At 42.9% G+C, this 26,130-nt stretch overlaps 1 protein-coding gene across 2 annotated transcripts in view; it reads right to left on the bottom strand.

Moving 5' to 3' along the window:
* Nucleotides 1-4,760: 4,760 nt before the first annotated feature.
* The window catches only part of DOK5 (docking protein 5), a 64,553-nt gene continuing 43,183 nt past the window's right edge, over nucleotides 4,761-26,130 (bottom strand). The window contains exons 2-8 of one of the 2 annotated variants that reach the window (XM_082226440.1): nucleotides 23,448-23,555; nucleotides 16,101-16,215; nucleotides 15,858-15,977; nucleotides 13,414-13,564; nucleotides 11,830-11,965; nucleotides 7,710-7,830; nucleotides 4,761-5,326 (exon numbers count right to left, since the gene is read on the bottom strand). In XM_082226440.1, coding sequence (XP_082082566.1) covers nucleotides 5,268-5,326; nucleotides 7,710-7,830; nucleotides 11,830-11,965; nucleotides 13,414-13,564; nucleotides 15,858-15,977; nucleotides 16,101-16,215; nucleotides 23,448-23,555 — 810 coding nt within the window. In that variant the 3' untranslated portion in view covers nucleotides 4,761-5,267. Of the gene's footprint in view, nucleotides 5,327-7,709; nucleotides 7,831-11,829; nucleotides 11,966-13,413; nucleotides 13,604-15,857; nucleotides 15,978-16,100; nucleotides 16,216-23,447; nucleotides 23,556-26,130 lie in introns of both variants that reach the window. The other variant, XM_082226439.1, reaches the window with a different exon arrangement.

Raw genomic sequence — 26,130 nt, 5'->3', positions numbered from 1 at the left:
TGATTGGGTTGCTCCAGCCAGTCTGGGCAGCTTTCAACATATATAAAAACATAATAATGCATTAAACATTAAAAACTTTCCTATATAGGGGCGCATTTCATTCCTGCTTGGAACCAAGGTAGTTTACTCTGTCCTTGTTAAAATGAACAGCAATGCAAAGACAGAAAGTATGTCAGATTCACTATGCGGAGCCACAGGGTAGCAACGCTCAACCCTTATTTCCTCTGCATGCTGTTTATGTGCAAGGTCATTTAATTAATAGTAAGCTGAAATCGCAGTCCTGGGGTGTTTAAAGGCCTTGTTGGTTGCATTCCAGCACAGCTTTCTAAGCTCTTAAGTCTCATTGATTTCAGTGGGATTTTGGTGCCCAGGAAGCCATGTGCTTGATCATGCACACTCTTGCTTTTATACCTATATATATGTCCACAGCACTTATGAAGATGAAATGTTGGATGTTAATGGATGGTTAACTTGAATAAATGGTTAAGCCATGCAAAGATTTATTACAATCACATACATGTATATTCCATTGCAAACCGCTTAGCGGTCTTCTGTTGACCAACTGGTATTTACATTTTAAAATAAAACAAATAAAACCAAACTTAAAAACGTTAAATCAACGTTTCCTAAATCTTATGGGGAGGGGGTTATTATTATTTTTCTTTAATACTGTTATTTTATTTTTTGTGTTTTTATGTTGTAAACCACCCTGTGATCCTCAGATGAAGGGCAGTATAGAAATCTGATTGATTGATTGATTGATTAAATTTAATATTTCAGAACCTTTTGGTATTCCAGTGAACGAGGCACGCATTGTCAAAATTCAGTCACATGTGCACCATCTCATCATTACATGCAAGCCCTAAAGTATAAAGGAACCTATTAGAATTCATCTCCAAGCAGCTTTTTGGAAACCTTTTACCCAAAGCCAGAGGCGATCTGATCTCGCAATCCCTCTCCTTCTGCTTAGCTAATGACCTCTCTAGCTAATTCAGCTCACAATGGTGGAGCAACAACCCATCTGACAAATTGATTCTGATCATCAGTATCCACAGGTACACATTTGTCTAACAGTTTGCGACAGCTTTTGACACCAAATGTCATAAATGATATTCCAAATCATAAGAGGAATGCAAAACATTTGAAAGTAGCATGACCTCTCTGGGTCCCACTCCCTCTCTGCCACAACTCTGGTGGAATGTAGGCAGATATCAGATGCAGCTGACTAACGGGCTTATCGTTTCAAGGCCAGGTCTATGGAATTTCCTTCCTTATAACTAAACTACTCTATTGTATATATAGTTGCACTGTATCAATTACTTGTGGAAGACAGGAGTGCCTGGCGTCCATGGGGTCATGAAGAGTCAGACACGGCTAAACAACTAAACAACAACAATTACTGGGTGGATATAGTCTTGATGGAGGCTTCTACAGAACTGCCACCTCCATGATAAACAGAAACACAAATGGATGCTGTCGTTAGCCCAAGGGAAAGTGCGAGCAGGACAAAATTTCCAAGATAGCAACCAATTCAGTTCCAAATTGCCATTTAAACCACTTATTTATGTGAGAAGCCCAGCCCAGAAATAAATAACGTTTTAATCTGTGTTCCTTATAAATTAAGCTCTGCGGAATTAAGCAGAGCTGTGCAGAAGGTCTTAAACAACAGTGTTGTATTGATTTCCTCGCTAAACAACACAATGCCATCTAACTATCCTTTATTTCACATGGATCCTTTGGCCAGAGCAAAGCAGATGAGCTGCACCTTTCTTTGTCTGCACCTACTTTGTCTCCATATTTACTAGGACATCTCACTTTTCTACAGCCTTTCGATTCGGAAGGACTCCTAAGGATGATAAAGCTGATAAAATTGCAAATCCAAAGACTATTCTTACCCACTGCCCAGTCATCAGACTAGCAGAATTATAGTGCATCAGGTGGCTTATGGGACGTTTGTTCCCACAATTTTTTGTGCTGGCATTTCAGAGCTACATTTAATGAAGGATTAGTTAGAATCCTTAGCTGTGCTTTCAGGTTTTCAGGAATCTCTTCTGCATAGCTGGGTACCATTTCGTTCATTTCCATGCTCACTACAGAAAAATGCATTGGTGCTCCCTTTGGTCTCCCATTTCATTTATGATTGCTTTGTGATGCTCTGAACTGTTTAACTTTGCGCAACTCAACAGCTGCGGACGACCTAGTCTCCTGTTGCATGCAACCTCTCCACATCCTTCTCTGCAAATGCTGTTAAGTGACATTTATCTTTCCATCGCTTTCTTCATTGCACAAGCTTCCTGGCTGTTGAGTTACTGTTGCTTACCAGGTGGGACAAGAAAGCTGGCATGGTGTGAACACACTGGAAGAAGCACTGGATTGGCTCTGCCAGGGCATTTGTACTGTGCTGACCTACCTGCCACCTCGCCTTCCTAGTAAGTAACGGCAATCTACCTGCTGGGGAGCACCACCCTACCCAGCAAGTCACTTCTGGCACATTTCCTTGTGGTGGCACCCCTTGGGTCTGACAATATGCCACTTTTGAGTGGTCGCCTGGCCTTTGCTGGAATGCCAGGTGTTGCAGTGAGAAGTGAGTGGCAAGTAGCCTCCATTCTCATATGGAAAACCAGGTACAGACTTGGGCATCCTTCCTGACCAGAAAGCTTTGTCCTCAAGTCATATGTAGGCAAATAGCGTGGCGATACAATGCGTAGCAATGAGGCCATGCAAATGACTCTGAACACGTCAAAAAAATACATACAAAAATATTGTATCCAGGAACCGACCTGTGTGCCTGACTCAGCTGTCAGGGGAAAGTGCTATGCATAGCACAACCAGTCTCATCAACTGTGGGAAACTGTGTACGTGCAGCTACCCACACAGAGTCAATTAAGGTTTGGCAGACAGCCAGAAGGCAATCTGAAAGAGTAAGTCTGCCTGGTGATAACAGAGGCATGGAGAAAGCTCCCTGATTGGTCAAGCTCTCTCAAAGGAGTGATAATTAATGGCCTACTAACTGGAATGTGTTAGTTCAGTGTTCAGAGGTTCAGAGTTCTGTGTGTCAGTGTAGGAGTTGTGAGTCGTGTAGGAGAGAGCTAGCTAAAGATCCGTATTCTGTTCCTGTAAATAGTCCACTGTATATAATAAACACCTAACTACAAGTTCCTGGTTCCTGCTTCATCTATCCTGTCTGCAGCCAAGTCGCCAATAGCTTCCGTGGATTCTGCGTGTACTCTGCTAGGTCTGGCTAAGGTCCTGCAACTAGTCAGAAAGTTGCAAAACACCAAATAGTCCCTGCCATGACTGAAAGGGGTCCAAGTTATAAATATACATTGTTAACTGAGAGCATACCTTGGAAACATGACGACAAGCAATGAATTGCCATTGCTGAATTCTAGAATTTTAGTTTGTTGATTTGCTTCCACTCTTCATTTCTCCTACTCCCTGTGTATTTTCTCCCCAAATCTCAAAGCTGTACTGTTTTCTATCCCACACATCCTTCCATAATTCATTTGAATTTTGAGAGGCTCACCAAGATATTTCTGTCAATCTCCATTTCTCTGACCAGGCAGTTCTCTGCACCACTCAGCCAGTCTCAGTCCAAAAGTACTGCTATGGTCAAGAGGTTCCACCCATCTGCCTGCAGGCCAAAAAAACCCAATATGATAGTAAATATGTGTGCTAAAGGAGTTACTGGTTCTTAGTCTCAGTTGTGCAGTTCCCTCCTCCCTCCTGTTATCCTGATGGCAATCCAGTCATATTAGCAGCTCGACTTTTCTGATAGATCCAGGAGCCTATACATCAGAGCTGTTTCCTGGAAGGCCAAACCTATACAGTAGCAAAGCTAAGGCCCAGACTCCCTGACCAGCTTTGTTATTTGATACTTTATTATTTCTTTCAATATTTGTGTGAACCAACTCCACTGTACACACTCCTGTTTGTAAAATAAATGGAGATACTGCCCTACATAGGTTAGAACCCTACATGAGTCAAGCCATGACTATCGGGACAAGCTCAATGGTGGAACAGCTGCTTTGAATGCAGAAGGTCCCTGGTTCAATCCCTGGCATCTCCAGGCAAAAATGTGACTGTCCTTGACTATGCCACTCACTGTAGACAATACTGAGCTAGATGTACAAATGGTCTGATTCTGAATAAGGCACTTTTCTATGTTTTGTAAATTCATGTTCTGTTGCATCCAACAGTTGTCTCAGTCTGGGCTAACAGGATATTCAGGATCCATATTTCTCTTCACTAGTTTTTTCCCCCTTAATATCTTCCACTTCACTTTCACCACCTTCATATTAAGGCTTGAGCATACTATTTCACTTCATGTTTTGGTTCTCGCTTTATTGTTTAGCTGCATGTGTACAAGCTACTATTATATAAGTTCAGCTTTATTAAAAAGGCCTATTGCAATATTGTTTATTTTTCTCAGCTCCATAACTTGAACGTTTACAAGAAATGAAATCCCTCGATTTGAGTTCGGCAAAGGATGTACGTATGTGCTTACCTCTTCAGATGCCATTGGGATGCAATGCACTTCCCAATAAGACGTTGAGAACGTCAAGTCAGACTCTTATTACTTGTTGGCAGCACCTTAGATATGGTGCTTCTGTTGATGTTCTGAACCTGTGTTTCTCAGAAAACTCGCATGCAATATTTCAAGAGATGTGGCAAAGAGCATTTTACTTCTAAACTGCTAAAAGGCATTTTAAAACACAGGAGGAGTATGAAATGAAACATAAAAAGACAAGAGAAATGTCTGCTGATAACTTAGATTAGTCTTAATCAGACTTTAATAGACAGGGACAACAGATTCCAGTTCCAAAAAACTGGTCACCATTCTGAAAATTGCTATGCTCAGTGATGAATCAGGACACTGAAGTTAAAGAAAAATATACAAATATTTCATGTAGTTTATACATGTAAACTACATTATCTAAGATACCATCAAAATGAATCTTGACCAACTGATAGCATAGGACAAATCATCAACAGATATCAATTATATTCCAAAGATAATAATAATCACACACCAAAGGAGAGCTTCTTTTCTTCTGGATGTAACTATGAAATATAGCAACTTTCCAATATTATGTCTAAGATGTATATCTTTTGGTTGAAGGTTAAAAAATAACATCGCAGTCTTAATCCAGTCTTTGTTTCTTCTGTCAGCATCATTATTGTTGGCCAATTGTCAATGAAAGCCTCTTTGCTGGAGCAGTCTATCTCAAGGAGCACACATTTCAAATGTCCTCGGCTTTCTTTTATCAATGCTCTGACCGATAGGTGGGGAAAGTCTCTGTCCGATGGATCTTCAGTGGACTATCTTCTCCAAATCAGATCAGGGGGTAGAGGAGAAAAAATCATATCAGTCCAACTATCATACATGTAATGTCTAATACATGGGTGGGGAATATGTGGCATTCCAGTTGTTGTTGGACTCCAACTCCCATCAGCCCCAGACAGCAAGGCCAGTGATCAGGGATGATGGGAGCTGGAGGCCCACAGATAGCAGGACAGATATATATATATATATATATATATATATATATATATATATATATGCAGGTTTTGGTGTCTTCGGGTGTCTTCCCATGTAAGAGTCGGGGTGTCTGTGCGACGTTTCGACGAGGTCTCACTCGTCATCTTCAGGCTGGTGCTTTCGGCTTCTTGTTACTGGAACAGAGTAACTCTGTTCCAGTAACAAGAAGCCGAAAGCACCAGCCTGAAGATGACGAGTGAGACCTCGTCGAAACGTCGCCCAGACACCCCGACTCTTACACGGGAAGACACCCGAAGACACCAAAACCTGCATATATATATATATATATATATATATATATATATATATATATATTATATAATATATAATAAAACACCTTTAAAAGCAGTAAAAATAACCAACAGAATGTAAACCCCAGCCTAACTTTTTCTCAGTCAATTGGGACTCAGGAAGAGCCCTGTGGTGTAGTGGTTAAGAAGGGTGGACTCGTAATCTGGTGAACTGGGTTCGCTTCCCCGCTCCTCCATAGGCAGCTGCTGGGTGACCTTGGGCTAGTCACACTTCTCTGAAGTCTTTCAGCCCCACTCAACTCACAGAGTGTTTGTTGTGGGGGAGGAAGGGAAAGGAGAATGTTAGCCGCTTTGAGACTCCTTAGAGTAGTGATAAAGCGGGATATCAAATCTGAACTCTTCCTCTTCTTCTTCCCTGTCCTTTTTGCAAAATTGAATTTTTGATGCTTTTCAGCATCAATTAATCCTAGTGTGTCCTTACTCCTGTTGACCAGGCCAGCTTCTCCTTCCTGCACCTGCTGCCATCTTACATAATTCCATTTCACACCTTGCCTTCCACTTCAGATAAGGCTTGGCTTTGCCCAGTTTTTAACCCTAGAAATCTACCTAGCCCTGTTCATGCTTAGCTGAATGTGGCTCAAATAACTTCTGGTATGAATACTCTCAAACTAGGTTTGGGATTCCTATTAGATTAAGTCCAATTTCCATTGATCTGTTAATTTTCTCCCACATTTTCGTATGTTCTTTTGCTGTTCCAAATACCTTGCCAAGAACGGCCCCCACAGCTGATCCTCACACAGATCAAAACTTTATTATTTTGCCCACTGCACATTCCAGATAAAAGACTCTTCTTCAAACATAAAAGGAGGAGGAGAAATCCCTATAGTTTAATTATTGGGAATATTTTGATTCATTTTATGTGCTTAAACACTGGGATCAACCTTCAGGTATACACGGCTGAGCAAAGATGGGCATTTTCAAGACTCCTTCCTCCCTAGATTCTCAGGATTTGAATTTAGAAACATGAAGCAGCCACAGGAACTTCAGCTAAAGGTATGAGCATCCACCTTTCCAGATCCAGGCAATGAAATGTTATATTGAACATTAGTGAATGTACATATCCTGGCCACTAGATGTCCCTCAGAGATCATAAGAAAACACATTTAACATGCTGTCCAATGACTAGATGCATATATATGCCCCCTCCACACACACATATCTGCCATGTTTAGCAGGGGAGGATAATTAAAAACTTTATTATAAAATTTCCTGTGATCATGTGTGAGGAGATATGAGGTATAGTTCGCAGCACTTTTTCAAAATGTCCAGATTAACTATAGAAGTGGAGGGAAGTGGCTGTTCTTCTAACAACAATCCTGGCAAATATTTGGCCAATAGCCCAGAAAATATTGATGTGAAGGCTAGACAATATGCGGGAAATATCACCCAAGGGCTGATGGCATCCATCTGTCTTTTCAGTGGGGAAATGTCTTCTGATAAACTGATCACTGTTGGCTCACACATGCCCATGACACTACACTAGCAAACCTTGGGCTCATCTGCTCCCTCTTTTTTCTTCATTTCTTCCTTTTGCCCTTTCCACTTGTCTCCTGAACCTCCTGGTTGGCAGCAAACCAGAGTTTGCTATTACAACCAAATTGGCAAACTGTAGTTTGTGCTTGTCCTTCAACCTGAAGCTGGAAACCATGGTTTGGAGGTGGCTTCCAACCCTGGTTTGGAGAGTGAGCACAAGCCATAGTTTGACCTGGGAAGACAGGAAGAGAATCAGAGCATGTGAGGGAAGGAGGAAGCATGCAAGCCCATTCCTGGCATACCAAACCATCGTTTGGTGATACACGTGATATAGTACTTATTAATGAAAGAAGGCCTCAACTATTATTCCATCAGCTTCCTACCTTGTAAGCCAAAGAGCTGCCCAGTGCTATGTTGCCGTGTGATGTGCTGCCAATAGGCACTGCGGGGCAAGGGAACCATGGTGCTGAGGGAAACAGCCCGGTCACTCATTTTCATCTGTAGCTGAAAGAAAAGGCAACGGACCTTGAGATAAACACATGGCGATATAATTCAGTCATGAAAATGTTGCGTTAAAACCTAGCTCAAGCTTGTAGAAACTTTAGCTTGGAGATGTGTTACTGCAAAAGGAGCATTTTGCAAAATATGACTTGCCACTATTTTGTGATACTTCCATTATTCCTAAGTAAAGGTGCTGCCCAACTATGACTTTCAAGACTCTTTTTTTTTAACCTCTCTTATGCACAAACGCAGGTGGCGCTGTGGCTTAAACCACAGAGCCGAGGACTTGCCAATCAAAAAGTCGGTGGTTCGAATCCCCGCGACGGGGTGAGCTCCCGTTCCTCTGTCCCTGCTGCTGCCAACCTAGCAGTTCGAAAGCACGTCAAAGTGCAAGTAGATAAATAGGTACAGCTCCAGCAGGAAGGTAAATGGCATTTCCATGCGCTGTACTGGTTCGCCACAAGTGGCTTAGTCATGCTGGCCACATGACCCGGAAGCTGGATGCCGGCTCCCTCGGCCAGTAAAGCAAGATGAGCGCCGCAACCCCAGAGTCGGCCACAACTGGACCTAATGGTCAGGGGTCCCTTTACCTTTACCTTATGCACAAACATGGCTACCATTGCTTTTTATGTGACTTAAGATAGATAGATAGATGAGAGAGAGAGAGAGGGAGGAGGTTTTGGGCCACTTTCCGATCCTCCTCAGCAAACTTTACTTTTTATGTTTGCTTTCTCTTCTCTAATCCCCTGCTTCCAGGGCAATAATAATATACCTGCCCTAAGTGCTTAATGTGCTCCATACCATGCATTTAAAGTGCTTTCAATGTGCATTTAAACTACATATCTCCCCCCAAAGAATCTGGGGATCTGTAGCTTCCCCATTACAACTCTGCAATTCTCAGCACCCTTAACAAACTACAGTTCCCAGGATTCTTTGGGAGAGGGGCAACTGGTTTAAATGTGCACTGAATGTGCTTTAAATGTATAGTGTATATCTGCCCTTAGATAAAAGGGTATCTGGAGAAAGGCATCTTCTTTACAAGTACAGTTCATCCTCCCGTCAAAAGTATGGGATCCACGCAACACTTTGTCATTTTTAGTAATTTAGTACCACTGAGAGGGGAACGGAAGCTATAACAAAGGACAGTTTTGAATCTTTACATTTCCCTTTTGCGATTTAACTCTTGGTCAGTTATGATATTCGGCTATATTGATTTAAGTCTCATATTTAACTTCTAATTTCTTCAAAGTTCAGACAAAGACTAAAAGTGTGTGGGGGGTGGAATTAATATGAAATCAACTAGTTACAGTGGTGCCTCGCAAGACGAAATTAATCCGTTCCGCGAGTCTCTTCGTCTTGCGGTTTTTTCGTCTTGCGAAGCACGGCTATTAGCGGCTTAGTGGCTATTAACGGCTTAGCGGCTTTAAGAAAAAGGAAACAAACTCGCAAGAACTCGCAGGACGTTTCGTCTTGCGAAGCAAGCCCATAGGGAAATTCGTCTTGCGGAACGACTCAAAAAACGGAAAACTCTTTCACCTTGCGCGTTTTTCGTCTTGCGAGGCATTCGTCTTGCGAGGTACCACTGTATCTTTAAACACCCACACCAATCCAACGAACACTGAACATACAATAGAGGCTTCCGCCCACAGCATGTTAAATAAATATGGTCCCTCAAGTAATGCTTCAACAGAACTTGTAATGTTATCCTACATTCCAGTGTCATGGAAACAAATCGGAATCTATTTTTGGAATTGCAGAACTCTGTCAAACATTGCACCAAAAACACACACACACAACCCACCCCATTTCTCAAAGCAGAACCCTCATCATTTTGATTTCACTGTTAACTCCTATTCAGTGAAAATGGGAGTGATCATTTTTATTCGCAGAGAACATAAAACTTGCTAGAAGAGAACAGCTAGAGAAAAACAATGAGAAGGGGGGAGCTCAAAAGAAAAGATTTTCATATATGCAATGTAATTTGTATACTGCTTATTTTATATAAACCTCCAAGCGGTTTATATAAAATATGCATTAAAATAATCAATGAAGTCAGAAATTAAAAATACGTAGGTCTAAACCATTTCAAAATATAAATAGAATTGGCAGTTGCAAATATACATTATATGTTAAAAATACATACTAAAATGCATGCTTTTAGCAGGAACCTGTTTAATGTCAAGGGGCAGAGAGTTCCTAGGTGAGACTCTCCTTCCTTGGAGCTTTTCAAGCATGGGTTGGAAGGCCATGTCTCACAGATGCTTGAGCCAAGATTCCTGCATTGCAGGGGGCTGGACTAGATAGATCATGGGGTCCCTTCCAACTCCATAATTCTATAAAAGGTCTCCCAGTTGTTTTATTTATTTATTTATTTATTTATTTATTTATTCAAATATTTATATAGCACTGTCATTTAAAAAAACAAAACAAAGTGGTTTACAGCGATAAAACATAAAGCCATGCAAATATATATATATATGAAAAATGTTAAAAGCGGACATTAGTTAACCATTATGGAAGGAAATAGTCTTAACTGCCTGCAGAGACCTGGTAGAATAGAAAGGTTTTGAGCAGGCATTTAAAAGTTAGCACAGATGGCACCTGCTGAATCTCTGTGAACAGATTATTCCACAGGACTGGACTGATGACACTAAAATCTCAGTGTCTTGTTTTCAAATGCTTTGCAGGGGGTCAGACTAGATGACCCTGGGGGTGTCCCTTCCAACATGTGTCTTGCTGATATGGGAAGGACCAAAGATGCTCCTGCAGGTGATCTCAATGATCAAGCTGAGATATAAGGGTTCAGACTGTCCCTTGGAAATAAGTTGTTTAGGGCTTTGCGAATCGAAATTGGGTAGCAGCTTTCTCTAGAAATATAATTTTAATATTAACTTTTATGAGTGACAGGCACCATCTTAGAAAAGGCTTTCCTTTTCCTCTGTCATGCATGAGGGGATGCTTGATCTATTGTGACATTTGCCTGATGCTTGCGTGCATCAACTTTCTTCAGAAGAATAGGCTTGTTCCTATGCAAATTATGCCAGTTTAAGCAATATTGCTGAAATAAAACTCATACGATTCATCATAAGATTTATTTAAGATGGTCAGAGCCCTGAAGCTGATAGGTAATAGAAATAAGAACATAAACGCTACTAAGTCATACCAAAGTACTATTTAGTCTAGCATCTGATACTAAATATGGATGATGCTGTTGTTGTTGTTACTTATACCCCATCCACCTGACAGGGTTGCCCCAGCCACTCTAGGCAACTAAAGTATTGAAAGGGGTCAGAGATTCATATAGATCACATGGAACATGGGCAACACATGTGAAGATACAGAAGATGTCATTCTCATATACAGTGGCGTAGCGTGGGTTGTCAGCACCCGGGGCAAGGCAACTAATTTGCGCCCCCTAACCCGTGGATTTGCGCCCCTAACCCTAACCCCCAGATATTGTGCCCGGTGCGGCCGCCCCCCCCCCTGCACCCCCCACGCTACGCCACTGCTCATATACCCTTTTTAACTTGCATTTCAGGAATGCATCAGGGACTTAGAAGTAATAGCAAGAAGTATGAGGAGCAGGTACTTTACATTTCATGCAAAAGCTGAAGCCCACCACCCTACCCCATTTTGATATGCCATACATTACTCATGCTAGTCTACAAGACTTAGATCAGTTGTAGCAACTTAGACAACATGCTCACTTCTTAGAAAGAAACAAAATCCATAAACCAATCTGCAAATCTGGTGCAGAGCCATTTCTTATCAGGCTAGTTAATTGAAAAGCAGCCATAGTTACAGACTTGTCCGATAACCCCATGCATGAAGAAATGAAGAAATTGAATGAGTTAACAAGGAGGAGAGGAAGACAACCCCACACTCAAATCTGTTTGCAATCTGAAAATCACAATCTGAACTCATGCTTAGGAAGGTGGCCTATGGATTTTATGTCATTACCGCTGACTGCTAGAGGATGACAGGCAGGGCCAGTAAGCATACCATTGAGTTTTTCACACTCTGTAATAAGTGGTCGTGTTGTTCTGCTATGGTCAGAGCTGCCGAGTGAACCTTCTGATAGATTGCCTCCCCATCTCTTGTCTGAAAGATGAATAGCCCTTCCCCTGTGTCACACATCCTGCCAGAAAGAGAACAGAGTAGGGTTACATGTGAGCGGACTGACGTATTAGCATGCATCTGTAGTAGTGCCTACACAGAAATGTAACAGCATGAGGAGATAACAGCAGCTGATTGACATGGAGGGCCAGGCATTACTGTTTGGCAGAAGGAGGTTTGCCTTAGGTGTCAGATGCAGGGCATGGCAGCAAGCCAACAGAACTAGGGATGCCATGTGGCCTGCCCTGAATCCAGAACAGCCTTACTGGATGGAGTGGAGCTGCTACATTAGTTTGTTGGCGGGTGGATCGCTGTTACTTACTGGGAAGCAGAGTGTTAGAGGCAAGATGGTGGTGCAAACACCCTGGCAGGGGTGCTAGATTGATTGTCCCAGTGCGTTTGCCTCACGCCAACCTGCCCACCACCTTCCTCTCTCCCTCCCAGTAAGAAACAACAACCGGGAACATAGTTCAACCCTATCCAGTAAGCCACTTCTTCCTGCACTCCTAAGCTAACCTGCTACCCTCAAGCGTGGTGCAGGATACGGCTCTGTCATGAGGGCTGAAGGAAGAGTCAAGTGTCAGCCCATTTGGTTTCTGAACATCCAGTTGAAGTGGAGCATCTTGTCCTTTGCCTCAGACAACAAAATGTCTTGTTAATATGTGTTAAGTCAGGAAGCAAATATATGCATATATGTGTGCATATTCATAAGCATGCAACTAACATAGAAGTTTAGATACCCAACTTCACAGCAGCTTCAATGGCTTGGCAGACAGAATTTATTTAATTTCTTTCTTTCTTAGATTTATATAAGAATAAAAGCCTTACGAAAACATTCAGTAGAAAGGAGGACACCAAAGCAGAACTTTCTATCACTTTTAATTTTTATTTGGAAGATGATCATCACACGTTCTGAAATTTCATCTATACTTGGGGCAGAAGTTATCAAATGCAATTGGTTCCACATTGAGCCAAAGTATCAGTCTTCTCATTGTGGATAAAACGACAATCTACTCATTCAAGTTAAAATATATACGAAGGATCTAAGGCATGCGAGTTGCATACAAGGGAATGATGTTGCTGCTCAGTTTTCTGTGTGTAGGTTTTCTGTTGTTACCCCCATGCCCCAATTAAACCATTGTTTAGTATGCTGCTGGCATTCAGCTCTAGTCAATATATGTATCTATGGTGGTGGCTCCACTTTTGCCCAAGACCTGAACCCCAAGTCAAATTGGGTGTATTCAGAGGCATACGGATCTTGGTTGAGTGGGTTTCAAACAGCCTCAGATTGCTAAAAGTCAAGTTCAGCTCTGGGGCTATTTAAATAGGGATGGGGTAGTTCCCATAATTCTTTGGGGGAAGTCATGGCTATTTAAAGTGCCAGCATAGTGCTTTAAATAAATGTATGGTGTGCCCAGAATTCCTGAGTCTGAAGAACTTGTGGAGCCTTGTTGCAAATCATTCACTCACCTCCCAGCTTCGAATGTAAACCATGTTGAGTCCCGCCCGTATCGTCGGAGGGCACTTAAAGGCCAAGAGACGAGCTTTACTCTGGGATTCTGGATGTCCCAAAGACAGATATTTTCAAACGTTATCTGCAAGGTACATTCCCCATGCACATCTAAATTAGGGGATGGCATCAAATACACATTGAATCTCTCTGGGAGAAAAACAAAAGATTTAGACTAAAATCCTTGCAGAATCAGAAACAACATGACAGACATTGTACAATCATATCACAACAGCATTTCTCAATGTCCAAAGAAGTCTGCAAGACAAGAGAGCAATTGGGAAATTCCACAAATGGGGGGAGGGGGAGTTCAGAAATAAATCCACCGCTTTTGCCATCAGAATTGAAGGATGATAGTCTGAATCAGTACACATGTAAGCTCATCACACAATGTAGGACCCTAGAAAATTGGGATTCTACAGTGTTCAAGGAGGATACACTAAAAGAAGGTCATGGGAGGCATAGCAAAGGTCCTTGTCCATGAGAGCTTCTCCCCCTATGTGGAATTTCCCCAATTTTTATAATGCTGGAATAAGACTACATTCTGCACATCAGAACGTTAAGTGTAGCCATCTACCCAGGGTGGAAGACCACTCACAAAAAGTGACACCCACAGCTATCTTAGTAAAGTCTAGAATTCTACCAACTCATACTGCCAGCACTTCGTTCTGCATGGTGTGTAGAAAAGATCTCATCTATAGCATTTCCCTGCCTCAGTGTTGAGACGACGCGTAACAAGGAACAGTATTCAGTCTTTAAAAAAAATCAATTTTCAGGGACTTAGGAACTAGACAGCCACTGACTGCAGACTTGGTTTCACATCCTTATGAAAGGACTATGGGAAGATGAATTTGCTATGGGACTAAGAGCAAACTCAACTCTTTGAGAATCAGTTGTTATCTGTCCAAAATGGCACCACCATATTACCTTGGAGATTATTATTTTTGAGGGGGGATGTCTCCAATCAAAGCCCAGTGAGACCTGAGCTCAGTGGGCACAGAATGGGGGATAAATATTAGATAATGAGAATATGGGGGGCAGGATGCAATGGAATGGCATTTCCAGGAACTGGGAATGTATTGTTCATTGGAAGCTTCAACACAAGCATTCCGCACTATTATCCTTAGTTTGATCTTTGCTGTGTCACTTTGACAATCTACAGGAAAGGGAAGTGATTGATTGTGCGAAAGCCTGCTACCAGTTTTAAAGGAGTTGACTGTGAAGCTGTTTGAGCTTAGACAGGCACGTAGCAAAATCTGTGCGGTTTTAGGTTGCTGCCAAGCTTGACGACTGCAAAGGACATCACACATGGGCATGCTGGAGGCAGATCTTGCTTGTGTGCCTCTCTCCTCCCCATCTATACTTTGAACACTGATATCTTTAAACCAACCAATAAATACAAGTGTGCCAAGGGTGAAAAAAGCTCAGGTCCAGGGACTGAATGCATCCTCTAGGCCTTTCGACATGGCCTTCAAGACTCTTCATATGCCATGGCTCTTCCTCAGACTGCTCTCCTTAGCCCAAGCTCTATTCCATGGGTAGGCAAACTAAGGCCCGGGGGCCAGATCCACTCCAATCGCCTTCTAAATCCGGTCTGTGGACGGCCTGGGAATCAGCCTCTTTTTACATGAGTAGAATGTGTCCTTTTATTTAAAATGCATCTCTGGGTTATTTATGGGGCATATGAATTCGTTATTTTTTCCAAAATATAGTCTGGCCCCCCACAAGGTCTGAGGGACAGTGGACCGGCCCCCTGCTGAAAAAGGTTGCTGACCCCTGCTCTATTCCCTTCTCCAATATCTTGAACTGGGGTGGTGCTTCTTATATGTTGCCCTGCAAGAACCCTTGAATTTTCTCTGGCTGGCACATAACCTACTATACAAAAGTAGGAGTCACAGCCTTTGCACCTCCCATTTTTCTTCCTTCTGACTGGCATGCACCCACCTATCCCAACATTTTCCCACGCAGCCCTCAGCCTGAAAAGTTTCCCCTGATTCTGAGGCAGGCTTTTGACCCTAGAAGGATTCGGTCAAACACAGAACAACATATGAAATGACATATGAAATTCAAGGCAGGCTTAGCACTGTGCAGCAAAACGTTTCGGTTTCCTCTTTGTATCACATCTGAGGTTCAATTTTTTAAATTGTTTTTAAATCCCAACTGTGTTACTGAGTTGGCGGAAGCTGAAACGCTTTAACTTTGGTCATTGCAATATATCCGCATCTATAAATAGGGTAACATTGGGAGCAGCAGCAACCGTGGAGCACAAAACACGATCGCATGGAAGAATGTCACACTCTGTTGCACTGGTCCACAGTATTTATGGATTTCATGAGCACATTGCAGAGGCAGCCTAAACGTTTCTATTTGTAGTTGTGTAAAAAAAAAAAAAGTATTTACATACCACTTTGTTCCCTCTCTACACCGGAAGCCAATAGGTCAGGTTCTCCAAGGCTAATATCATTAATCTGAGTCCCCAGGCACTCCACCTGCAAGACTTTACACCATTCATCCGCTTCAAGCTCTGCATATAAACGACCAAAAATCTGCATGTTGGTGTGGCATGTAACATTTATAATGTTTACAGCTTGCTGCGACAGTTACAGCTACTACAGCTAATGACAACCGCCCATGCCACTAAACCCACCTGATTCACAAGCAAACGTCCTGGATGTGTCATCATTAAAATATATCCCTACAGCGTGCTTCCTTGTGCTCTTTGGCAAGCGCAATATATTCTTCACATGATTAAGTTCCGTAACCTGGAGTAAAAAAGAAGAAGAAGAAGAATGGAGGGGGAGCGGAATAAAATAAGACAGCAACTTGCAGCGCTCATTAAGATCTCTGTGCAAAGAGGTTTATATGGAGGAGGCTTGTGTAACTTGTGACTCAGTGCACTGAACACAACTCACCAGGCATGTATGACAGGGACTTATAAGTTTCTGTATTTGTTTCCTGCTCAAGATGGCAAAAGCAAGATGGCTTGTTAAGAACCTGGGAGGCTACTTTATGCGGCCGGATTGACTACATTTGGCTTCCTGGGTGAGGCGTTCTTCAGGTCGGGTGAAGGCAAGGAGAAATGGGAATACAATGTGTTAATCTGTGCGTTCACAATGAAAAAAAAACGATGCATCTGACCAGGGCTGTCTTACCCATAGGCGCTAGGGGTGTGGGGCACCCGGGCGCAGGCTCTCAGGGGTGCTAGGCCAAGAGTCCAGGGCCCGAGAGTTGAGTCTGGGGAAGAGCCCATCTGTCGGTTAGAGCACCACGGCAGGCTCTGCTGCTGCGGGCGGCTCTGCGCCGCAAGTTGGGGGTGAGCAAGCCAGCGAGACTCTGAGGCAGCCAGCCGGCTCCACCCTCCTGCGTGCCTGGGACTGGGCAACCTGGGGGGGGCACCAGGCGGATCTTTGCACCCCGGCGCCGCATATGCTTAAGACAGCCCTGCATCTGACAAGATGGATTCAGGGCCAGCACAATCGGCAGGGATCAGCATTACCAAGGTATGGGATTCTGAGTGCTCAAAGCTCAAGAGCAGAGGGCTACAGCAGCAGTTTTGCTGGTGTACGTGCACAAGAAAGACCATCAGGTCCATCTGGCAATAGCTTGTCTCAGATGTGTGTCCTCCCAGATTTTTTCCACTTGGGCAGAGAACTGGATAATGATGATGATGATTCCACCCTTCACCCTAAGGTCCCAGGGCAGCTCACAACAATTTAAAGTACATTAAAAATAGTTTAACACAAAATAGCTGGGAATCTCATGATTCTACCACGTTGCGTAAGAATTTAAGATGAGTCTGCTGGTTCAGGTCAAGGATCCATCTGGATGAGCATCTTGTTGCTGACCAGATGCCTTTGGGAAGCCTGCAACTTAGACATGAGTGCAACAGCATTCTGCCCACCTGCAATTCCCAGCAACCCTTATTCAGACGCATACTGCCTTGGATAGAGGAGGTAGAACATAGTCATTATGGCTAGTAGCTCCCGATAGCCTTGCTCTCAATGTTGTTTTTAACAATAATTTTTATTAGTTTTCAATTACAATAATCCAATGGTAGTCTCATGATAGCAATGCCAAATTACAATACAATACAATTACGGATGCCAATCATTCAGATGCCCAATTCTATAATTTAGGTGGCCTCCCTCATGCTAGAATTGATGGTTTGATGATTTACTTTGTTTCTGCGTTCCAAGATCTTATTCATCTGTTACATTCCATTCAAAATAACCATCCCTTGCACAACAACTGCAAAATTAACGACATCCATTCGTCTTGACACATTAAATGATTTATAAACCCTATAGGTGAATCATTCAAACTATATCCTTATTCCTCCTGTATGTGACATTTATTCTATCTGTGGTCTTCCCAGCCGTTGCTGCTCTCCATCATGCCTTGGGCAGAGTTAATATCCCATTGTTGTTTCAGAAGTTCTCCAGCGCTCCGCCGTGTGGTTCATTGCTTTACAACTTCAACAGCAGCTGCAAAAATCACACTGTTCCAGTATATATCCTGTTTTCTCCATTTTTTCCCCCTCAGCCTGGGAAGGAGAGTGATCTGAGGCACTTCAAATAGCTCAGTAATGAACCTTCCTTGGCAAGCACACAGATTCCTTTCATCCCCCCGTTCAGCCGAAGATAGGCAAATATATTATTCTCAGTGTTGACATTCATCTGTCTCAAGAGACGATGGAAGAGTATGCCATTGAGTCAAACCGTTGGTGAGTTACAGCGCCGGCTCTGGCTGCTGAGACCGATACAGGAAAGACATGTTTTGTTGCAGCTGGGGCAGATGAAGCTTTGCCAGTGCACTGTGGCATTTCTTCTCTCTGCGCTCCTGCCAGTGGTCATTTATCCTGTGGTCACTGCTGTGGATACATGACCTGTCTGTCTGTCTCCAGACACTGCGGTCATCTGCAAGGGATTCCCACATGGCGGGTTGCCGGCCTTCATGTCATGTTTGCAGATATCTTTATGACACAGATTTGGTCTGCCAACAGGTCTGGTGCCTGAAGCCAGCTCCCCACAGAGAATGTCCTTGGGGATCTTGCCATCTTCCATTTTATGTCTCTCAAAAAGCCATCAGGTACCCTGCCATTCCATCAGGCAGACATACTGATAATTATCTGCGCTTCACCTCTATTCCTATATATATATTTCTCCTTCCTGCTTCTAGCCTTTCAGTTGATTCACACATTCAACTCCCAGTGGGGTCATGACGCTCATGGGGCAGTCATGACATCTCATCTTAACCTATCTCTCATTACTACATACTGCAGACAAAATAACAGCAGACATTGTTGCCTTCATGCTTTGCTGGAAGGGTTCCAAGAAGCTTCTGACTCAGCGGTGTTTGAAGGAGACTGGTGGACAAGATGCCCTGTGGTCCAATCCAGCAGAGTAGTTATTAGAGTGAGATGCAAAGATTAAGGCTGATCTGAGGCAGGGAAGGGAAGACCTCCCATGGGTGAGAGATCAGGTGGGTCCACCACTTTCTGTGTGAAACAAGGATTCTGTATTTTCTTTCCTCTTTCTCTCTCTGTTTTCGCTTTTATTTACATTAGCTTTTTATCCTATTGTATTATGAGAAAGCTTTATTAATAAAAACAAAACAAATCTTAAGTCTGATCTGAATGCCTAAATTTCTACCATATGTAACTAATACTACCTTAAAGGTAAAGGTACCCCCTGACCATTAGGTCCAGTCATGGATGACTCTGGGGTTGCGGTGTTCATCTTGCTCTGTAGGCTGAGGGAGCCGGCGTTTGTCCACAGACAGCTTCGGGGCCATGTGGCCAGCATGACTAAGCCACTTCTGGCAAACCAGAGCAGCGCACGGAAACGCCGTTTACCTTCCCGCCGGAGCGGTACCTATTTATCTACTTGCACTTTGATGTGCTTTCGAACTGCTAGGTTGGCAGGAGCAGGGACTGAGCAACAGGAGCTCACCCCATCACGGGGATTCAAACCGCCGACCTTCTGATCGGCAAGCCCTAGGCTCTGTGGTTTATCCCACACCGCCACCTTACCACCTGATAATTTCTCTCATTCTCTCACTCACACGCATGCACACACATTAATGTTCTCTCTCACACACACACCATGCAAAGGGGAAGGAAAGACTTTGCCCAACCCAAACAAGGTGATTTTATTCTTGCCTTGTTGAAATCTAGCTTTCTTCCATATATTTTTCTCAATTAAATGAAAATATGCCATCATTTATTTGGTTACAAAGGCTTAATATTTTCAAGATAGCTTTAATCTGAATTCCGGGTGATATACAGCATTAATCACACTCAGAGTACTTAATCATGCTTAAGTAATTAAGTTCATTAATATAATTGGGTCTCCTCTGAGTAGAAGGAAATGAGATATCACACTCTATTTTGAAATGCTTTCTCATAGCAAGCTCTTTATGAAGGTAACTGTATATGGATGAGGCATGGACTATTGGCTGCCTGTGATGGCTTTATGCTGTTTAGGAGGGAAGGAAGTAATAAAAGTGAAGCATTACTCGATTTATTCACGTTATCAATTCATCCTTAAAGGTCAGACACCGAAAGAGCAACTGCTATGCAGAAATCCAAAAGGCAGAGCAATATATTTCAACGTACATCTTGCAAGCCTCAGTTCACATTTGAGGCTTCAAAGTTCATTCACCTGAAGAGTAAAATTTGTTTTCTTTTTGCTACTTGTCCTTCCCACCATTTCACTTCATTTTGGCATCAGTTCATAAAGCAGGCGAGGAAGATTGTTCATCTCCCATGATTGTTATCTTCATAGCGCCAAAGGTCCTGATTTGATATTGCAGAGAGCAAGAAGCATTCATCTACGTGAACACAATAAATTCTGTTCTACTCAATAATAGCCAGACGATGCATACATTAGGGTGATATATAACCAAAACCACAACTGGGAATGAGAAGCTGCCTGAGATCTGCTTTGAAGAGTTTGGGCAGAATGGATTCATTCTACTCTGCCAAGTTTACATTATAATATCTGGAATGGATTCTACGAACTGCTGTGGACATTTCCAGAGAGGCCTAACACTGTCCATTGACATTTCCAGTAGGGATTTTCCAAATTCTCCAAATATTGTTAGATGTTATATAGAAATTTTCCTTAATGTACACATTTTTGCAAAACTATTTTCTGTAATACAATGCATTTATGTATGTTATTTTCACTCACATATGCATTTTTGTACATGTTACTTGGCTGGAGAGCTTAACTGCAAAAGACGGAGAGGTGCCAATTTACAAAGATGTTTCAGTTTGCACATTGTTCCAGAAAATTCAGTAAGTTCTCCCCGATCTTGAATCCTCATGCTCTTCTAGGCCTCCCTGCAGAGATGCTGTGCAACACTGTGCTGCCATGCCTCAGATAGAATAAGGGAGCTGAAAAAGATACCCTCATACCTTCTCCTTTGAAACATTTCTCCTATCACCTGGTTAGGCAAACCCTTCTGGATATAATTTTCCTTGACCACGACTTGGATCCAGAGTTCTTTCCCATGAAAGAAAGGGCTACCAATACAGCACAGATCTCACTTCTGGAAGCTGCAGAAAGACAACTTTCACTAACTCCTCCAGCGCCTCCTCCACTGTTCCAAATGGACTTCAAGGGGAACATTTAAAGCTACCTTCCACCAGCAGGCACTGGCAGCACCTCATGCATGTAACTATGCTCCCAGGATGCTGCCACTGGCAGAAGGAAACTCTGGATCTATGCCCATGTATCTATAAAGCCAGATCATCAGAGTTATATGTCAGCATCATACATCACCAAGGCAAGGGAACATAAGTTAGATGAGCTAGTGCAATAAATCACTAGGAAAAAACAGCTAGATTATATCAGTTCCAGGCACTGTGGAATTAAACTGATCCTAAATCATTGCCTGTGATGCTTATTAGAACACATTATTGACTCCAACGAGGCCAATAAAGGTTTAGTATGTTTTAGAATTCCTGGCTCTATACATAAAAAAGAGAGTGCTGTTGTCCATTGTGACATGACAAGAAGGCTTCTTCAGTGCTATTATTCCTTCCCTGAGAAGTCTGGGCATCTTCTTCTGTATTTGTGTTCTGCTGACAACTGAGCAAAAATCCTTTTTTACATAAGCTTTTTGATGCTGTTGTTGTTTGTTGATCAGTGGTACCAGAGTGTGTGTGTCTTGACTTTTGCTGCTGTCTTTAGTGTGGTAATCTAGGGTTTGATTAGTTGGATTACTGTTTACTTTTGATTAATAAACCACAATAAATATGTTAAAGGGCTGGCTTTATTTGTAATTATGGTTGCAAATGTAGAAGTTCTAGGAAGTCTGTAGATATCACCATACCCTGAATTGCCCTGTTTTTACCAGTACATCCCAAATTCCCAGCATTCCCAGCTTCCATCTGGATCTGGGAATGTCCCACTTCCCACCTCCAGAACTACTGCCGCTGAACTAGGGGAAAAGGATGAAACAGCCAACTGTCTCCATGGCTGCCACCCCAGGAGACTCCACACGGACCAGTGCAGCCTGGTGGGTGAATGTCACATCGAGAGGAGGCCTTGCTGGTGTTGCTATGGTAACCCAGGGCACCTGGCACCCTTATCTCAGAACATCCAGACATGGGGATGTGTTCCTCAAGACATGAGACCAAGCACTGTGTAATTTAACCCACTGTTCACATTACACCAACATAAACAGGGTTTAATGGGTAGCTACATACCTTGAGTGGCAGAGAATCTAGTCTCTGGATTATGCAAGGGGAGGAAATAAAGACCCATTTTAAAGAAGCAAATGTTTAAGAGACTATGATCTTCCATTTCAGCCCTAATTCCCACATCATTCAGAGGTGGATGTACCACTTATACTTCACATTACCATGTGAAGAAGGGGAGAGAGTAAAAGAGACATAAGATTTGCATCAATAATTTGTCGGCTCAGTATCATTACAGATGACACACCTTCTGTGCTGAGCCGAAATTAAAGTGCTCTAAATATACATTCTGCGCAATCCCAATAGGAGTTGAGATGAAGCAGAGGAAGGGATTTTGAGTCCCTTCTCGTGACTTTTGAAAATGGCCTCAGATAAATTTCCCCTGAACGTCTATTTCTAGACACACGTAGGGCCAATTGTCCCCCAGGCTTCATGGCCAGTCCTGTATAAATTATGCATCCGAGAGATGTAGATCGGAGCAAATAGTTTAAGGAGATTCAAATGTGGTATTCTCATGAGATTTATTCCTTAAACACCTCTCAAGCCAAATAAGAATGGATCAGCCACCAAAAGCTTATCTTTTCGCTCCCAGGCGCCGAGACTGTTTGCACACCTAAATCCCAATTTTCTAATATATTAAGCTGTTGCCGTCAAAGATTAAAAATTAAAGGGTCTATTATTGTTATGGTGCTGAGGGGAATTACACATGTACCTTCTCAGGCAGAGTGATCCCAAACTGATTATTTTTTTACAAGGAGTCTCAGAAAAGTTTCTATCTAGCAACAACGATTATGCAAATGATGAACGAATTATATTGTTTCCATTGATACAACCCCTGATAGGTATTCTCTGAAAGGGACGTATTAATTTTTAAAGTTACAATTTAAATATACTATTTATATCTTCTCTAAGGCTGATTATAAACTGATAGGAAGAATAGACCTTAAGAAGAGCCTTTGCTGGATCCAGCATTCTGCAGTCAGCCAGATGTTCTTGGGTGGATGTGCAGAATGGGCCCGGAGAGGGAGGACTAGTGAAGTGCCAGTGGCGAATTGAGGAGATTGGGGAGACATGTGGATGGGTAGGCAGCAAGGGCAGGTGGACGGAACTGCCACCTGAGGCGACCACCTCACCCCGCCTCATGGGTGGGCTAGCCCTGGGAATGGGGCCTAAATCATAACAAATCATTAACAGGATTGCTGCTAAAGTCTAGAATAACCATGGGAGTTACTTACATGGGAAAACCTTCTTGTGAAGGAGAAACAGGAAGCATGCATGTTCTCTTACCTTATGATAGCATCTGAAGTAAGCAGCACGCTCATCTGAAAATTTCTCTATTCTTTTGGGCCCTTTGCTTGATGCTTTCTTGAAGACTAGCCAGCATCTCTGATAAATCTAGAAACATTGAAACACATTATTATTTTTTTAAAAAGTGAACCTTGTGACAAATAATTATTTTCAAATATTCTATTTGGGGGAATGAAGAGTCCCATAAAACTGTGAGGGGTGGGTACTCAGCTCAGCAAAATCCCTTGAGTTGGTTTTGATTCCTCTTTCTCAGACTCTTCCTCTTCCGGCTTTCCCAAATGATGTCCATTTCCTGTACCAACTGACATTCTCACTCACAAGCATGCATTTGTTGTTGCTTTTGGTTGCCAAAACCCTTATTTATTTATGGACTTCAATGCTTACTTATTTACAGTGCACTTTTTTTGGTAACAAATGAGGTGTCAGCACTCATATTGTGATAAAAGTGTCATGGGCGCCGTGGGCAGCAAAGAAAAGTGGTATCCATGACTACAAAATCACACAAAAAGCACTGCTTATTTATCTTATTTATATTCTGCTTTATAATCCCAAAAGATCTCCAAGTCACTTATTTGCACAATGCAATCACCTTCAAGGAGATCTGCCTATACAGAGTGACACCCACCATTATCCAAGTGGACATCCTCTTCCTCCCCCAATAAGCTCTCCCCTCCTGGGTCAGCTGCTGGAAAGACACGGCCAATGACCTCCACAGCTATTGTGCTGTCCGCACTGCAGTTCCCCAGATTCAGCCCCTAACCTCCTTTACACCCTTCCCCAGGAATGGACTCCAATGGGCTTGGGTGTTGTAGAGATTGCCATCAACTAGGCTGGACATGTGTCTTACTTTACAGGCGTATGGCAGGTGTCTGTTTGGAGGGTGGTCAGGGGACAGTCCTCTGAAGGGAGAGCAGGAAGGGCTTTGAATTTGCCTGTCTACTCTTCACACCTGGGCAGAAGACTGAGAAGGTCCACAGATCACTTTGCCGCAGTCTTCTCTACTATCTTAAAATATATAGTGTTCCTATTTATGTCAGGAACATAGGAAGCTGCCTTATGAGTCACACTATTTGTCTATCTAGCTTAACCATGTCCATACTGACTGGTAGCAACTCTCCAGGCTGTTAGGCAGGGACCAATCCCAGCCCTACCTGGGGTCCTGTATTTTGAACCTGGGACCTGTGCAATGTGTAAATAATTTTAGTAATTATTTCCAAATCTGCATCTGTACATATAAAGAAGCATGTTCTCTTTTATCCTTTTTTTGTTGGTGGTGGGGGTGGTGCATAAGTAGCAACCCGATCCCCAATCCCACAATAGCATATTTGCTGGCAGTGAGCACAGAGGAACGGCAAGATATTCTTTAAAGAGTATCCCTGTATTACGCTGGCAATTGCATAATTCAAGAGAGATTCAAATTGCCTTTGATGCAGAATAACAACTTCATATACACCCATTACAGTAGTGGTGGTAAATGGCTGAAAGATGTAAAACCATTGGTAGTTGTTAGAAGAGGAAGAAGGAAAGGACTACATCTGAAAGCTGGTACAGGCAGCTAGACGGTCCTGTTTCAAATCTCCTCTCACCATGAACATACTAGGTGGAGGGACAACCAATGCAGTGGTCTGCAGATGTTGTGGAATACAACTCCCATCACTCAACCAGCACTGCCAATGTTCACAAATGATGGGACACAAATGATAGTCCAAAACAGCTGGCAGGGGCACCATGCTGTCCACCCCTGTGCCAGGTGGTGTGTCAGGCAAGGTGGTGTCTCTCAGCATCAGTCTCATACTGACCCACCTTACAGGGTCATTGTAATGACTACATCTAGAACACGTGGTTGGTGGATGGATGTTTTTTCTGATATTTTATATGAGTCTATCAGTGGTACCTCGGGTTACAGACGTTTCGGGTTACATACGCTTCAGGTTACAGACTCCGCTAACCCAGAAATAGTACCTTGGGTTAAAAACTTTGCTTCAGGATGAGAACAGAAATCATGCTCCAGTGGCCCAGCGGCAGCAGGAGGCCCCATTAGCTAAAGTGGTGCTAAGAACAGTTTCAGGTTAAGAACGGACCACCGGAACAAATTAAGTACTTAGAATCATAGAATCATAGAATAGAATCATAGAATCATAGAGTTGCAAGAGACCACAAGGGCCATCGAGTCCAACCCCCTGCCAAGCAGGAAACACCATCAGAGCACTCCTGACATATGGTTGTCAAGCCTCTGCTTAAAGACCTCCAAAGTAGGAGACTCCACCACACTCCTTGGCAGCAAATTCCACTGTCAAACAGCTCTTACTGTCAGGAAGTTCTTCCTAATGTTTAGGTGGAATCTTCTTTCTTGTAGTTTGGATCCATTGCTCCGTGTCCGCTTCTCTGGAGCAGCAGAAAACAACCTTTATCCCTCCTCTACTTAACCTGAGGTACCACTGTACATTTTTAGTACAGCGGGCGGAGAGATTGGTGATAGTGGTTGGCGACACTATTGATAGTGACTGGGAGATACTGAAGCGATTGGGTGGGTGGTGTGCTTAGGGATGTTTCCAAGGTGTGGGGGTAGAATGGAATGACTAGTGGACATTGTACAACTTGTGTCGACATAAGGATCTGGCTGTAGTGTGCATCTCTGTGAGTGAGGTGAACGTTGCATGCT

The sequence above is a fragment of the Podarcis vaucheri genome, assembly GCF_965113315.1.
Source record: "Podarcis vaucheri genome assembly, chromosome: 6".
Taxonomy (NCBI): domain Eukaryota; kingdom Metazoa; phylum Chordata; class Lepidosauria; order Squamata; family Lacertidae; genus Podarcis; species Podarcis vaucheri.
Note: the sequence above shows the minus strand (reverse complement) of the source record. Positions and strands in the feature narration are given on the sequence as shown.